At 39.9% G+C, this 17,752-nt stretch overlaps 1 protein-coding gene across 4 annotated transcripts in view; it reads left to right on the top strand.

The window, feature by feature from the left end:
• The window catches only part of tbc1d22a (TBC1 domain family, member 22a), a 335,257-nt gene that overhangs the window by 127,601 nt on the left and 189,904 nt on the right, over window positions 1–17,752 (top strand). For all 4 annotated transcript variants that reach the window (XM_072241880.1, XM_072241879.1, XM_072241878.1 and 1 more), the window contains one exon: window positions 14,569–14,675. In XM_072241880.1, the coding sequence (XP_072097981.1) occupies window positions 14,569–14,675 (107 nt within the window). The remainder of the gene's footprint in view (window positions 1–14,568; window positions 14,676–17,752) is intronic.

The following is a 17,752-nucleotide window of genomic DNA, read 5'->3' as shown; positions in this document are numbered from 1 at the left end:
CTATTATCTGAAATTAGATCTTTAAGAAACAGGAATGTCAAAGAAAAGTTTCAAGGTAATAAAAAAGTTCAAAAAGTAATGATTCAGTGGAGGTACTAGAAAGTTTGAAGTTGTTCGGGCAAATTTTTTAAAAATGGATGATGTATGAACATAAGCACGTGAGTTGATATTAAGCACAACAAGTTAAGCTTAATCATTATGTAGAAACCTAATGCAAGCAAAATAAAGAGCGTCTTTTATTCCACCTGAGCATGTTGCAGCCTTCTGAGCCCTGTAGGGTAACATGCTTTCTCGGTCTGTTTCTCATTATTGTTAAAAGTCAAAACCTGCATTGTGGAAACAAAAACAGAACTTGCCAGAAACATTTAAGTTAAAGCAGCATTTCTGGAAAGGAAAAAAAAATGAGAAAGTGGGCAAAGTCCTTAATTAGTGCTACACATCAGTGTACACCAAGCAGGACATGGATGATACTGAGATCAGCATATTGATATAGGGCATGTCAAGATGACAAAGGAGGATGTGTTGTGTCTTAAACTTTAAACATTAAGGTTTATAAGTCCCCAGGGCCTGATGTGATCTGTGCCAAGATGCTGAGAGAGGCAAGAGAGGAGAATATGTTGGATGCTTTGACAGAGATCTTTGTATCATCTCCAGCCACTAGTGAGATTGCAGAAGACTGGAAGATAGCCAGGGTAGTTGTTTTGTTTAAGAGGGGCAAGAGGGATAATTCAGGAGGTGGAAGACCTGTGAGCCTTGCATTGATAGTGCAATACTTTTTTGTTTTTTTATTGGAGAGACCGCACAGAATAATTCAAACTGCGCTGCTTAGGAACTGCCCAATTTAATCCTAATTAAGGGACAATTTACAAGGACCAGTTAACTTACCAACCAGTATGTCTTTGGACTGTACGAAGAAACCAGAGCACTCGGAGAAAACCCATGCAGTCATGGAGAAAACATGCAAACTCCTTACAGACAGCGGCGGAACAGGATTTATTTGCTCCTGAAAAACTTGAGCTGTTAAGAGTAGTCGGTATGGCTCTGTGCAGTGGTGGTCCTGCCTCACAAAGTTTATTGAATGTTTTGAAGGATTGATAGATAATTTATAGCTGTGGTTGGATCCCCCTGGCCTTAAATCTCCTCATTTAACTACCTAACTTAGTAGCTTCAAAGAGTCTCTTTAACTTCTCTTTTAGCTATCCCTCTTACTATTTCTTCCTCTATCGACAAGGGATTTGTATTATGTTTCCGTTGGAGCACCCTGCAATATCTTTTTTGTTTTAAGTACACTATTAAGAACAGTCTGTTAATAAATTTAGTCACAGCTGACTTTTTTTTCAATTATCAGTTGTTATTCCTATGTTCCTATGATGGTTTAATTTACAAATCTCTTTTGTTGCTCTTCCCAATGAAAATGTATTTAAACAAGTAAAAGGCGTTTTCATAATTATATTGAGAGTTGAGGTGGTCGTTTCTTAACAAATAAATTGCATATTGGAGGAAGCAACAATGGTCTCTTGTGTATATATTTCTGTTTTACCACAGTTATCATTTTTGTTATTTAAGAGGTACCTAAACAGTTGGTTTTGGGTTTGCTTCTGAAATGCCATATTGTAGTATTAAATTTTGAGAAGAAAAAAAATTTCAAGTAGTCGTTTCTTACTGGTATTTGCACTTTCATTCATCCTGAAAAATTCAGAATTTTGTGAAATTAACCCCAGAAATGGTCTGATGTGAGCACCCTCTGGTGGACGTGTTAGTGAATACAGCATCAAGAATCTGTGTAATTAATAATAAAAAGTGTAACTAGTAGTACTTCGTTTTATTTACTTTGGGATCTATTTTTCAAGCATTAGATAGTCTTCGTTTTAAGTGTGCAGTCTGAGCGAAGCACATGTCTTTCATTCATATTAAATGGGCTTTAAAAGGGATCACCAGGGGAATGAATAGGTTATCTGCTGCAATATTACCTATTGCAGAAGAGTGATGCTTTTATCAATATTTTGTCCTCAGATAGAAGAACATGTCTTTTTGCGAGGAGAAAGTAGCTTATACATGAGTTATTTGAAGAAAGAATTAAGTAGACATAATCATTGTGATTGGATGATAAACGTATGCAGTAGATATTGCACTTGTGGAAAACAACTTGAGATTTCAAACTTCAAAGTACATTTATTATCAAAAAACATATATATTATAGAACCTTGAGGTTCATTGCCTATCAGGCAGCCACAAAACAAAGAAACCCAAAAAAGCCATCAAAAAAAAAAGACTGTCAAACACCCAATGTGCAGAGGGGAAAAAAAGCAAATCATGTAAACAATAAACACAAGCAAAATAGCATTCTGAACTGAAGTCCACAAGAGAGTCCGTCCACAGATTCTTAGTTTAGCTCAGAGTGGAGCAACAAGCTGAACTGGCTTGTCCCTCTCCTCGGGCCCTGACACCATTTCATTTGTTATATTGCAATCTAGAGCTTTGTGAACATCGACAGGAACACATCCCTAACTGGACTGTAATATGCCCAGTGTATGAAATAATCACAATGCTTGTACTCTGGTAGCTGAATGGATGAAATGCTGAAATTCTACTATATGGTGTAGTTATGTAAATTAGCTCATTTATAATTGTGCTGATAATTCAGAAATCAGACTAGTGTCCATTTATTTTTGGAATGTTCACCTATGGCCACTTTATAGGGACTTAACTTCCAAGGATTTTACTCTTGGATTGTGGTCTTTATGGTATGGTTTTCCACTATGGTAAAGTCCATTAATGAATTCAATAAATAAGACGGTCTGTCAATAGGTTATCTTCATCTTTTGACCTTTATTTCAATCAAGTGGACAGCACATATCCAATAATTCTCTTAAGATACTTGTTAAACCACAAATCCAGTTATAATAAAATAATACGGAGTACAGGAGTGTGGCATGTTTGTTGTCCTGTTTTATTTTCCATGCCATAGTCATATGATAGCATTACAGTTTAAAGTCACTGAAAAGCTGTTCAGGAGTTGTGTATGAGGTCAGCATGATAATTTTTTCTAATTATATAGGCTTTGTTGATGAGATGTGGGTAATTAGTGGCAGCACTTGTCATTAAATGGCATCCACCCCTGGGAAATGATCTCTTCAAGTACAGAGAAGCAACATGAAAATTAATCTTTTTACAGTCAAACTTTGAAACAAAGCAAATAAATCACAACATGGATCACATTATTTCATTTAGCATGTGAATACTCGAATAACTTCAAAGGACTGAAGAAAATGTAATAAATTTGCATTTAATTTTTCAAAATGGCATTCTATAGAGTTCCTTCATTTACTTCTTAGTAATTTAACTGTTTAATATTTTCATTTGGGTTTTTTTTGGGGGGGGGGGGTCTATTGTGTGTCCGGGGAAAGGTAGCATCTCTGGTGAAGGGGCTTGTCATGTCCATTCCGGGGCACCTCATTCATATTTGATACCCACCGGACACTCAGTTCTCACATGTGGCTCCAGGTAATTGCTTGCATACGACAGTGGCCACACCTTGGTACACTGTTCCGACAGGTGAGCTGAATCAGGTTAGGGCCTCGTACCTTGGTGAGTTAGGGACACGCCTGTCCTAGCATGCAAAGACAGGTCCAGTAGACTCTGCGGATGAGATCCAATGGCCAGGAAGGCAGTTCTGCAACACTTTGTGGAGAGCAAAGGGCATGACAGGGCACTGAAGAAGTCGCGGTCATCCTCTGCAACGAACGAAGACCCCAATTGTGACAACTACGCGTACCACTGGACCCATGGACCCAGACTTCTGAGATAGAGAGGGTGGAACTGCCCTGGTGCAACGGTTTTTCCGCTTTATAAACTCTCCGACGCAGGTCTTTTGTGCTCTGTTGTCATCGGATACGACAGACATTTAGTCACTTAAGCTATCTTTTGTATTTATCTGAAAACATTTCAGAGTTGGTGGTGGGGTTGAGTGATAACGTCATGAAATATTTTGCATTGGATTTAACATCATTGAATTTCTTAAGTGTTTGCTGTGTTTCTTTCAAGAAAATAACTTTATTTAGAGATAATTGTAAATTATACTTGGGTTAGTTATTTTTCCTAGTTTTCATCTGATCTGTTGCTTTGTATCTCACGAGGTTATAATGAAAATCTCTTTTGAAATTCAGAAGCATTCAAAGGTTTTCAAGACCATTCAAAATTGATTGGTTCAATTATAACCTAAAAACTAGGACATTTAAAAGATTAAGATTCATTTCTCTCTGGGAAAAGCAGTTTCTCTTCATCATCCAAAATCTATTCCTCTGAAGCTTGAGGCTATGTCCCCTTGCTCCAGTCTTACTTGCCAGTGGAGACTACTTTCTCACTTCTAGTTTTGTATGATGATTATGTAATCTATATGATTACCCTCTCATTCTTCTGAATTCTGGGATGTATAATCCCAAATGACTCAATCTCTCCTCATAGGCTAACCCCCTCATCTCTGGAATCAAGCTGATGAACAACCTCTGCTCTTCCTCCAAAGCTAGTATATTTTTCCTCAAGTGAGAAGACTAGAACTGTTTGCGGTACTCCAGCCTCACCAGTGCCCTGTACATTTGCAGCATGCAAACCTCTCTGCTTTTAAATGTAGTGAAGCAATGAAGGCCAACGTTCCATATGACTTCTTTATAACCCGTTGCACCTACAAGCCAGCCTTTTATGATTTATGCACAGGCCCTCCCAAGTCTTCTGCACAACAGTATTCTTTCACCATTTAAATAGTAACAATAATTAATGATCTATTTTTCCTTTGAAACTGGATCAAATAATATGGCTCATTTAAAGAAGTGCAAATTGACCAAGTATTTTCTTACATATACTAGTTTGGAATTTTACCTGACCACTTTGGACCTTGTCACTGTGAAGGCTGCTGTAAAAATTCATGTTGTTCTTTTCCTGTGAACATTTTAACCTTAAATATTTTTTCAATAAAGGATTCTGAATTGTGCTTATAAACCATTATTTTGTCCTCAGTTGGTACCTCTTCTGCTGAGATTTTGCAGCATTCTGTTTTCAAATTCCTGCACTTCTACCTTTTTGTTTTTATGTGGGATTTTTGTTTTTGTTTTTGAATCTATGAGGACAAAATTCTTCTTGGTCCTCTCATTCCTTGATGGATTTTGCTAATAATGTAATTTTTCTCAAATAAATAAGTATAGCCAGTCTTGAAAGTTCATTCAAGGGGTGTGGTCTTTGCAGACTGAGCCAGCTGTTAATTGTCCATCGCTAGATGCCCTTGACAAAGGGAGCTTCCACCTTGAACTGCTGCAGTGCTTGAGACGTGTGTATACCCACAATGCTGCTAGGGAGATTTCTGTGATTTTGAACCAGCGATGGCTTTGGAGTGGTGATGTATTTCCTAGTCACATGGTGTGTGGCTCCAGGTGGTGGTTGTCCTTGTTTTTGTGTTGTTGTCCTTCTACCTATCGAAAGAGCTATCTAGGAACACTTGATGAGTTACCATGTTGTATCCTGTAGATGGCACAAACTGCTGCTACTGTGTCAATGATTAAGTGAGTGAATGGTTGTGGATGGGGTGCCTATCAAGTAAGCTATTTTTTTCTGTGTAGTATTGAAAATTGAAACAAAGAGGTCTTCCTTCTTCAAAGAAAGGGGCTTTCCTTCCTCCACCGTCAGCGCTGCCTTCAACCGCATCACTTATATTTCACGCATGTCTGCTCTCACCCCATCCTCCAGCCACCCTACCAGGGATAGGGTTCCTCTTTTCCTCACCTACCATTCCACCAGCCTTTGTGTCCAGCGCATAATTCTCCACAAATTCTGCCATCTTCAATGGGATTCCATCACCAAACACATCTTCCCCTGCCCCGCCCCCCCCCCCCCCCACACTTTCTGCTTTCTGCAGGGATTGCTCCCTACACGACTTCCTTGTCCATTCATCCCGCCCCACTGATCTCCCTCCTGGCACCATCCATGCAAACAGAACAAGTGCTACACCTGCCCCTACATCACCCCCTCACTACCATTCAGGGCCCCTAACATTCTTTCCAGGTGAGGGGACACTTTACCTGTGAGTCTGTTGGGGTCCAGATTTCCAGAATCTGCACATTTTCTCTTGTTTGTGATTGGAACATTTCAACCCAGTCTTCAATATTTGTCGAATCTAATTATTGCTGGTGGGTGGCAGAGTAGAGACACATCTCTACCAAAGGAGGTGTAAAGAGCTCCTTCCCACCACAAGCCTGCAGGTCACCCTTAGGCAAGGTGTAGCACTTGCTTAGCCCTCTCCACCCCAGTCAGGGTCACGTGAACAGTTGGTGATTATCACTCCTACCAGTTATGCAGCCACAGATGTCAGGCAGACAATCTCTGAAGAGTATTGATAGTGGCTGCGGTCTCCCACCTTGTAAAGACACTGCTTAGAAGAAGGCAATGGCAAACCACTTTGGCAGAAAAATCTCTCAAGAACAATTGTGGTCCTGGAAAGACCGTGATTACCCACGTCATATGACATAGCACATAACAAATGAACGAATTATTGCTGAATACATTTGAATCAGTATTTTGGGCTGACTTTCTTTCACTCTTATGTGAAGGTGTCAGTTGTACAGGTATATGTCAGACCTGACCGGAGATGTATTTTCATCTCATCTGCTGAGTTGTTGAGTCATCCTGAACAAGACAAATTCCTACCAGTAGGAACATTTGCACCTTTTAAATTTGGCACTGGAACAATCCACATTTAGTGAATAGTCATCCAAGCCCCTCTCCACATCACTATTTGTACAATGAACCAGCATTCTTGGGATGCTGAGGAAATGTGAATGGGACATGGAAGATTGTACTCCTCATTGATATCACTGGGATCACAGACTCTCATGGCCCAGGATCTGATGTTTCCCTGCACCTTAACGAGCATAGAGCTGGATGATCTTGTTAGGATTGCTTGTTTTGGATTCCACGTGGAGGCCAGCGGCATGGCTTTCACCAGGCTTGGCACACTGAATGTTGACGGTCAACATGTGTCAAAGTCCAACACTGACTTAGGTTTTGAGAAATTTATTCATTTGAAACAAATCTGAATATCTCAGCCTCATGGATATTATTGTGCATTTGCTAAGTGCAGCTAACTGGCCTCTGTTAACTTGTGTTGTAACCAGTAGTTTGTTCTTCAATGCCAGTATGGCTAGAAGCAAAGTATCCGCTGGAGAATTTCACTTGGAAGAGTGAGTACGTGTGGTATTGACACGGTAGCTCTGCCAGGCCCATGAGGCACACAGTGCAAATCAGAGCAGAGAGCACCAGTCTCTAACAGCAGCAACCTAACTGCTAAATGGAGCGGAGAAACTAAAACTAACATTATGAAAAGATCAGCTGGTGTTGAATCATGTGGTAAGACCTGTGTGCTGTTGATATGACTTTTCATGGTGGAAGGGATCCTTAATTGCTCACATTGACAATGCAAAGACAGTACTTTTGAGCTCAACAGTAAGATTGCGCTTAGCTTTATTTCTGTTTTCCAATTCTGTATATTTTTATTTAGAGATACAGTACAGAATGAGCTCAATGAGCCGCAGTGCTCAGCAACCCATTTATTTAACCCTAAACTAAGGATAATTTTCAATGACCAGTTGACCTACTAACTGGTATGTTCTTGGAATGTGGGAGGAAACTGGAGTACTGGGAGGAAACCCATGCTTTTACAGGGAGGATGAATAAACTCCTTACAGATGGCATCGGAATTGAACTTTAATTCCCTAAATTGTAATAGCATCATGCTAAAAGTTACATATATGATCCATCCAAGATGGTGCTTTGTTTTCTTTAGCTTCTAAAGCTTTATATATATAAAGTTGCAAGAAAAAGTTTGTGAACCCTTCGCAGTTACCTGGTTTTCTGCATTAAGTAGTCGAAAAATGTGGACTGCAACTAGTTTTAAGGTGCCAGGAGCCTGCATTTGTCCCTTTTATCAGTAGAAAGTTCCACTGAGCTTAGTAGCTAAGCTGCACGTGAAGGCTAGGAGCTGGACTTGGTTGTCAGACGTTATTTGAGACGCACACCATTGAGAGCATTTAGTAGGCAATCGGAGCGTATCCCCACTATCCCCTGGCTATGACCATCCATAAAGTTATTGTCTTATGAAATGTCAGTGTTAAAAGCAAAAACATTGAAGCTTTTTGTTTTATTTTGTTGTTTAAGGTTCTAAGTTTATTGGATTACTCATGTTTGTTTACAGAGAAACAAGAAATAAGATTGCAGAGAGGAGCTATGCTGTGCTTCTTTCTCCCTGTTTCCCCCTACCCACCCTCACCGGCAGACAGTCTCATTTGAAGCAAAGGAAATCGGTAGGCTTGAGAGCTGCATCTGGATGGAAACTCGCCATTTGCTGGTGATGCATGGTGACAACAAAAATTCAGTTTCCAAAGAATCATGGATCTCTGATTGTGTTCTGGTTCCAATTCCCAGTCTGTGGTGATAAGGGCAAGATTAGTGATTTGAATTGCCTACTGTTTGGTTTGAATGGAACAGTTAACAGAAGCCAAGGGCAGCAGTTTCTCTGTGCAGTTACAGAGCAGCCTTGACCAGTGAGCTGTGCTTGACTTTAAAGCTTACTGCAATTCAGAAATTGGTGTATGTTGTTAAAGAAGTAATATTTATAGTGACATACATTCTTTCCTATCTGCTAAGTGCATCGATATACAAACCCCATTTCCAGAAAAGTTGGGATATTTTCCAAAATGCAATAAAAACAAAAATCTGTGATATGTTAATTCACATGTACCTTTATTTAACTGACAAAAGTACAAAGAAAAGATTTTCAATAGTTTTACTGACCAACTTAATTGTATTTTGTAAACATACACAAATTTAGAATTTGACGGCTGCAACACACTCAACAAAAGTTGGGACAGAGGCATGTTTACCATTGTGTTACATCACCTTTCCTTTTAATAACACTTTTTAATCGTTTTGGAACTGAGGATACTAATTGTAGTAAATTTGCAATTGGAAATTTTGTCCATTCTTGCTTGATATAAGACTTCAGCCGCTCAACAGTCCGTGGTCCCCGTTGTCTGATTCTCCTCTTCATGATGCGCCATACATTTTCAATAGGAGGTAGATCTGGACTGGCAGCAGGCCAGTCAAGCACAAACACTCTGTGTCTACAAAGCCACGCTGTTGTAGCCCGTGCAGAATGTGGTCTGGCATTGTCCTGCTGAAATAAGCATGGACGTCCCAGGAAGAGACATCGCCTTGATGGCAACATATGTCTCTCTAAAATCCTAATATATGCCTCAGAGTCAATGGTACCTTCACATACATGCAACTCACCCATGCCGTGGGCACTGATGCACCCCCATACCATCACAGATGCTGGCTTTTGCACCTTTCGCTGATAACAATCTGGATGGTCATTTTCATCTTTGGCACGGAGAACTGGACGCCCGTTTTTTCCGAAAACTAGTTGAGATGTTGTCTCATCTGACCACAGCACATGGTTCCACAGTCTTTCGGTCCACCTGAGATGAGCTCGGGCCCAGAGAACTCGCCGGCGTTTCTGCATAGAGTTGATGTGTGGCTTCCTCCTTGTGTAATACAGTTTCAAATTGCATTTCTGGATGCAGCGACACTGTGTTGAGTGACAATGGTTTTCCGAAGTACTCCTGAGCCCAGGTGGCTATAATTGTCACAGTAGCATGACGGTTTCTTAGGCAGTGCCGCCTGAGGGCTCGAAGATCACGCGCATTCAACAGTGGTTTCCGACCTTGCCCTTTACGCACTGAGATGTCTCTGAATTCGCTGAATCGTTTCACAATATTATGTACTGTAGATGTTGAAAGACCTAAATTCTCTGCAACCTTGCGTTGAGACATGCTCCTTTTGAACTGACTAACAATTCTCTCACGAATTTTGGCACAAAGGGGTGAGCCACGACCCATCCTTGCTTGCAAAGACTGAGCCTTTGATGGACGCTACTTTTATACCCAGTTATGATACCTTACCTGCTACCAATTAGCCTGCTTAATGTGGAGTCTTCCAAACCGGTGTTACTTGAATATTCTGTGCACTTTTCAATCTTATTTTTTAACTCTGTCCCAACTTTTGTTGAGTGTGTTGCAACCATCAAATGCTAATTTTGTGTATATTTACAAAATACAATTAAGTTGGTCAGTAAACCTATTGAAAATCTTTTCTTTGTACTGCTGTCAGTTAAATACATGTTCATGTGAATTAACATATCACAGATTTTTGTTTTTATTGCATTTTGGAAAATATCCCAACTTTTCTGGAAATGGGGTTTGTATATGATGCACTTCATTTCTCTTTACAGGTTTCCCCCGCTATCCAAAAGTAGAGTGTTCCTATGAAACTGTTCATAAGCCGAAATGGCGTAAAGTGAAGAAGCAATTACCATTAATTTATATGGGAAAAATTTTTGAGCATTCCCAGACCCAAAAAATGACCTACCAAGTCATACCAAATGACGCATAAAACCTAAAATAACACTAACATATAGTAAAAGCAGGAATGATATGATAAATACACAGCCTATATAAAGTAGAAATAATGTACGTACAGTATAATTTCACTTACCAGAATCAGGAAGACAGTGAGCACACTGGATGTTTGGAAGGTGGTGATGATGGTGTGTTAGGCTGAGTCGTCAGAGGTGGGAGGTACAGGAGACTGGGTTGTAAGAGAGAGAGGAAGAGGAAGACTAAAAGACACCACTTAGCTACTAGCAGAACCAATGGTAACATTGGCAGCCTTCAAGATTCTTTCTCTCTGTGTGTAAATAGTGCAAATGATGGACGCAGGCAAGTTCAATGCACGCACAATGTCTTTATTTTGTTCACCACGATCGAAATGCTTAATTACGTCCAGTTTTACGCTAAACGTAACACCTTTACAAGCTCTCTTAGGCTTTTCTGATACCTTAGGACATATATTGCTAACGGATGCACAAAATAAATCAAGACAAAGCACAGATGCTCACAGACACAGTTCAGAGCTATGGCGGCTTGATGCTGAGATGTTGAGTGTAGTTCCTGGGGAAGGAGCCTGGCGGCGTCACTCTCGCTGCTCACGGTGCGCGCTGCCTCTATAATGGCTCACTGCAAAACAAACGCTGAATGATATTTTCGCTTTTCACCTTTAGACAGTTAACATTTTGAGCCAGGACCGAGAAGGAAAGGGAAAGAAGCGAGAATAAAAAGGTGGGGGGAGGGGAAAGAGGCTAGCTGGAAGGCGATAGATGAAGCCAGGTGGGTTGAAAAGGTAAAGGGCTGGAGAAGGAATGTGATAGGAGAGGAGAGTGGACCATAGGAGAAAGGGAAGGAGGAGGGGACCCAGGAATAAGTAATAGGCAAGTGAGTAGAAGTAAAAGTGAGGTATAGAGGATGAGGGGTGGGGTGGCAGTGGAATGTGTTTACTGGAAGGAGAAATCTATTTTCATGCCATCAGGTTGGAAGCTATAGTACCCAGAGAGAATATAAGGTATTGCTGCTCCACTCTGAAGGTGGCCTCATCTTGGGACAAGAGGAGATCATTGGCCAAAATATTAGAGCGGGAATGTGAACTTAAGTGTTTTGGCCACCAGGAAGTCGTGCTTATGGTGGATGGAGTGGAAGTGCTCGATGAAGTGATCTCCCAATTTCCAATGGGTAAATTAGGGGACCACTTCCTCTATTTCTACCCCCCCCATTCCCCACTCTACCCTTTTACCATTTCTCACCTGCCTATCACCTCTGCCTGGGTGCCCCCCTCCCCCATCTCTTTCTCCTATGATCAACTCTCCTCTCCTATCAGATTACTCCTCTCCGGCTCTTTACCTTTCCCACTCACTGGCTTAACTTATCACCTTCTAGTTTTCCTCCTTCCCCTACCTCCATCTTTTTATTCTGGTGTCTTCCCCCTTCCTTAGTCCTGAAGAAAGGTCTCGGCCTGGATTGTCGACTATCTTCATTTTCATAGATGCTGCCTGACGTGATGAGTTCTTCCAACATTTTTTTGTATGTTGCTTCTACCGCCTGTACTGTTATTTTGTCTTGTGTATGTGACTCATTTTAAGGAAAAGCCTTCAAGGTGACGTTTCAAATGTGTTGATCTCCTATATTTTTCAGGCAAGAGTGTATATTACATTTGGCTTGTTGCGGCTGATATCTCGTCAGTGTTCTCGGCATTTGCTGGGTATCATTCAGCATTTGGTTACCAACTCAACCATTGCAGATCTTCATTTGGATTACCAATGCACAGTTCTCTAGTTCCTTACGAATATTTGATTTTATTGACTAAAAAGCAACAAGTCAGTTTGAGATGCTGTGCTCCAAGAAACCCAAAACAAAGTTTCACTTAACATCCTGGAGTTATGGCTTTGAGGGTGATAAGGTTGACAAGGTAGTTTTAGAAGGGAGAAATGTATTTTATATTTGAACAGATATATGCAGGAATACCCAGAGGAAGATATGTAGATTGGAGTAGCAAGTTGTAAAGAAGCAGAATAAGACTCTTAAAACTTGGGCAGGTGAACTTTTATAGTTCAGAAATCCTGAGAAAGATGATCCCGATTTTATTTTAATAATGGTAGTCCACAAAGAATGACAGTTTGCTTGTCAATAATTATAAATCTCTCAAAGTGGCAATATAGGTCCACAAGTAATCATAGAGGCTGATGAAATATTTGCTTTACTTGCAATACACTTAAATGCAAATTAGAACACATTTCAGTAGACTCTGGGTTACGAGATAGAAATAAACAGACTGGAAATTCTGGAAATGTGTTACGAAAGCAGAAAATACTGAAACACTCAGCAGGGCAGGCAGCATCTGTAGAAAAGGAAACGGAATTGACATTTCAGTCCCTTCTTAAAATTGGCTTGTTTTTTTCACTGCTATTCCACATTTGAAATTGCAGACTCAGTTGGGAGGTATATATAAAGCAAAGGTGATTTCTGTGATAACGAGAGGCTGAGACTACTTTGGGGATATCCTCTTCATAAACCTTTCTGATAGATTAATGACGAATGCCCATCAGTTCAAGGTGAATCTGTGGGGAGTTAATTAGATCATTAGACATGCGAGCAGAATTAGGCCACTCGGCCCATCTGAATCTGCTCTGCAATTCCATAATGGCTGATTTATTATCTCTATCAACCCCATTCTTTTGTCTTCTCCCCTAACCTTTGACACCCCGACTAAACAAGAACCTATCAACCTGTGATTTAAATATATCCAATGTCTTGGCCTCCACAGCTGTCCATGGCATTGAATTCCACAGATTCACTACTGTCTGCCTAAAGAAATTCCTTCTCACCTCTGTTCTAAATGGACGTTCCCTCTATCAGACTATGCTGTCTGATCCTAGGCTCACCCATTATTGTAAATGTCCTCTCCATAATCACTATATCTTGACCTTTCAATATTTAATAGGTTTTAATGAGATCCGCCCTCTTATTCTTCTAAATTTCAGCAAGTACATACCCAGAGCCATCAAACGCTCATGTGTTAAGCCTTTTATTCCCAGAATTATTCTCGTGAACGTCCTCTCCAATGCCAGTACACCTTTTAGATACGGGGACCAAAACTGTTCACAATACTCCAATCTTTTATTCATGTTAGCATCTTTCCTATAATACCATGAGCATCCCCATGTGCGGCACCTTTTTAAAGGCTGTCTGAAAATCCAAGTAAACAGCATCCACTGACTCTCGTTTGTCTATCCTGTCTGTTAGTTCCTCAAAGAATTCCAACAAATTTGTCAGGCACGATTTCCCTTTAAGGAAACCATGCTAACTTTGGCCATTGTTATCATATCCTTCGTAGTACCTCAAATCCTCATCCATAATAATGGACTCCAACATCTTCCCAACCACTGAAGTCAGGTCTAAAGTTTCCTTTCTTTTGCCTCCCTCCCTTCGTAAAGAATGGTGAGATGTGTGCAATTTTCTAGTCATCTGGAACCATTCCAGAATCTAGTGATTCTTCAAAGATTATTACTAATACCTCCACAATCACTTCAGCTACCTCTTTCAGAATCCAGAGTGTAGTCCATCTGGTCCATGTGACTTTATCTACCTTCAAATCTTTCAGCTTCCCAAGCACCTTCTCCTTATTATACATGATAAGCAAACATCAGGACTGGTCAGCACTGACACCGAGTAAATTGTTGACTTGGGTGTTGGTAGACGAAGTTTTGTTTCACATGCCTCTGTTGACCCTTAATGGAACATGAAACATTAGGTTTTTTGTGACTGCACCAGTTTCCTCCCATGTTCACTGTTGTATGGCTCGGTCACTAAGAAATTGCCATAAGTGCAGAGGTGAGTGGTGGTATCTGGGAGTAGTTGTGGCACCCTGCAACTCAAAATGCACTGCACAATTTACTTTGCTTTTTCAGGAGTAATACTTAGATTTGAAAATTGAATAATTTTATGATATAATTATATAAATAATTCTGTACTGAGAACTTTCTTTAATTTTGACTCAGTTATAATTTCTTGCAGGCCTACTGACTTTCATAATGTTCTAAATGTTTTTTTTTGTTTTCTTCCCCCCTCCCCCCCGCAGAAGGAGAGGTGGAAAATTTTGACGTTTCCAGTTTGCCTGATGAAGTGTTGCAGAATATTGAAGCTGATAGTTTCTGGTGCATGAGCAAATTACTTGATGGTATTCAGGTAAATTGATGCCTCCTGTCCTGTATTAGTGAGGATAACTGATGAATTTTATAGTTAAAAATATATTGAGGTTGTAAATGAGCTAACAGAAATTGGGAGGTCCTTATTCCTTATAGTCACTGGATGCACAGTAATGAGGAGCATGATAAATAGGTTTGTTTTTCTATACAGAGATTCTTGTCATTTTATTGTGAAATGTTGAAGTAGGGTAGCATTTTCTGTCCCCTCCTATGGACTAATAAATTAAATATGCATTTGATTTCCTAATAAAAACAAGCACTTCATATCAGTAAATTTAATTAATTGATATGACAGCGTTTTAATCTTTTAACTTCTTTGCATTGTTGTATGCTTTGAATTTAAATTAACATTCAAAAGGCTCATCAAAAGTATTTTTCTAGCATCAAGGCAGTACCTTTTGATGTGGTTGTTTTAATGGAAAATATTTGTTTTTGAGAGTCCTACACAATGCAATTTGTCTAGAATTTTGCTGCATTGCAGGATTCTCTACCCATTAAATATTTTGGGAACAACTTTGTCTGATTGATAGCTTCTGTTCCTCTTGCAAATTCTTTTGGAATGGTGCTGAAACTTAGCTTTTTCTTCTCATTTTATGAAATCAGTTCTGGCGTAGAAGAGAATTAGGCCATACAGTCCATTGAATATTCTGCTAATTGATTATGGCTGTTTTATTATTCCTTCTCAACCCTGTACTCCTGCTTTCTCCTGTGACCTTGGACACCCTTAATCATCAAGAAACTATCAATCTCCACTTTAAATATATTTGATAACTTGACCTCTATGGCTGTGTGTGGCAATGAATTCCACAGATTAACCACCTTCTGGCTAAAGAAATTCCTCCTCATATCTGTCCTTTTATTCTGAAGCTGTCTCCTATCTCATCTCTCCCACAAGTTTGTTTAAGATTTCCAGTTCCTGACGTTTACAGTTTACAGATCCTATTTGAAGTTATTGTTCTATAGATTTGCCAAGTATGCCTGCAGAAAGAGAATCTCAGGGTTGTATGTGGTGACATGTATGTTCGCTGATAATAAATTCTACTTTGAACTAATGGAAACATGCTCCCCATGTCCACTGTATCCAAGCCTTTCATTATTCAGTAAGTTTCAGTGAGATCCACCCTAACTCCAGCTCAGAGCCATCAAATGCTCTTTTCATCCCTTGGATCATTCTCTTAAACTTCTTCCGGACCTTCTTCAACACTGCCATGTCTTTCCTTTCTAGCCCAAAACTGGTCCCAGTTCTCCAAATGTGGTCTAACTAATGCTTTATAAAGCCTCAGCATTGCATTCTTGCCTTTATATTCTCATCTTTTCAAAATGAATGCTAGCATTGCATTTGCCTTTGTTACCATGAGCTCATCGTACAAGTTAAATTGCAGGAAATCCTGCACTAGGACTCCCAAGTACCTTTGCACCTCTGATTCCTGAATTCACTATGCCTTTATTCTTTCTATCAAAATACATGATCATCATGGTGGCATCTGTTAGTCTCGCGAGACCATGGATCTGTGCCTGGAAAGTCTTGCTTCAGTCTGTGTTGGTAGAGCAGTGTCTGTTGTGGCTGTAGAGTCCCACAAGGGAGTGACAGTCTCGGCTGCGGCGACTGCACTTGAAGGCGCTGTCCTCCAGTGTTGTCTTGGTGCTGTTTTTCCGACGAGTGTGCTTTTCTTCAGGACATGATCATACACTTCCCTACACTGTATTCCATTTGCCTATTCTCCTAATCTGTGCAAGTCCTTTTGCATACTCCCTGCTTCCTCAACACTACTGCCCTTTCACCTATCTTTATATCATCTAATGTCTGGTATGCTCAACATGAAAATTAACACTAAAATCATATTGCTATGTTTAATCCATTTTTCTTTTGGATGTAGTTATGCAGCCATGCTCTCTGCAATCAGCACCGAGCTACTGATGTGACATGATTATAACTTCTTGCACACTCCCTTCGTAAATGAAAGTGCTAAAAGTGTTTTATTTTTAAGAGCATAGAAATCTAATATAATCTTTGTCCTTGGTAACTAATTTGTATGCCCAATTACCCCTTTCAGAATTCCATTTTTGTTCTAATAGATCTTTCTCTTTAATTGTAATGCTTCACTATTTTGTGATAACTGGTGTGGAAACATTAGATCTTCTTACAGTCAGCAGTTTTGAGTTTGTTCTCAAAACGGTGTCTGTCAGGTCTTATTCATATGGCAGTTTACTGTTGAGTATTATATCAGAATCAGGTTTAAAATCACTGGCATATGTCGTGAAATATGTTGTCTTTGTGACAGCAGTACAATGCAATACATATTAATAGAGAAAAAACTGAAATTACAGAAAAACTATAAGTAGTGTAAAAATAAAAATTAAAAAAGTAGTGAGATAGTGTTCATTGGTTCAATGTCTATTTAAAGATTGGATGGCAAAGAGGATGAAGTTGTTCCTGAGTTGTTGAGTGTGTGTCTTTAGGGGCTTCTGTACCTCTTTCCTGATGGTAACAATGAGAACAGGGCATGTCTTGGGTTATGGGGGTCGTTAACGATGGATGCCGCCTTTTTGAGCCTTCAAGATGTCCTGGATACTATGGTGGCTGGTGCCCATGATGGAGCTGACTAAGATTATAACTCTTCAGCTTATTTTGATCCTGTGCAATAGCACCAACCCGGTGATGCAGTCAGTTAGAATGATCTTCATGACACATCTGTAGAAATTTGCAAATGTTTTTGGTGATGTACCAAATCTTCTCAAACTGCTAATGAAATATTGCCTCTGTTGAGCCTTCTTTGTAGTTGCATCAATATGTTGGGCCCAGGATATATCCTCAGATGTTGACACCCAAGAGCTTGAAATTGCTCACTCTTTCCACTTCTGATCTCTATGAGGACTGGTGTGTGCTCCTTTGTCTTACTCTTTCTGAAGTCCACAATCAATTCTTTGGTCTTTCTGACATTGAATGCAAGGTTGTTCCTGCAACATCACTCAATTAGCTGATATATCTCCATCTGAAATTTTGCCTACGCTAGATGATACTTGAGCTTTGCGTAGCCACACAGTCACGGGTGTAAA

Source organism: Mobula birostris, chromosome 23 (genome assembly GCF_030028105.1).
Source record: "Mobula birostris isolate sMobBir1 chromosome 23, sMobBir1.hap1, whole genome shotgun sequence".
NCBI classification, from domain to species: Eukaryota; Metazoa; Chordata; class Chondrichthyes; order Myliobatiformes; family Myliobatidae; genus Mobula; species Mobula birostris.
Note: the sequence above shows the minus strand (reverse complement) of the source record. Positions and strands in the feature narration are given on the sequence as shown.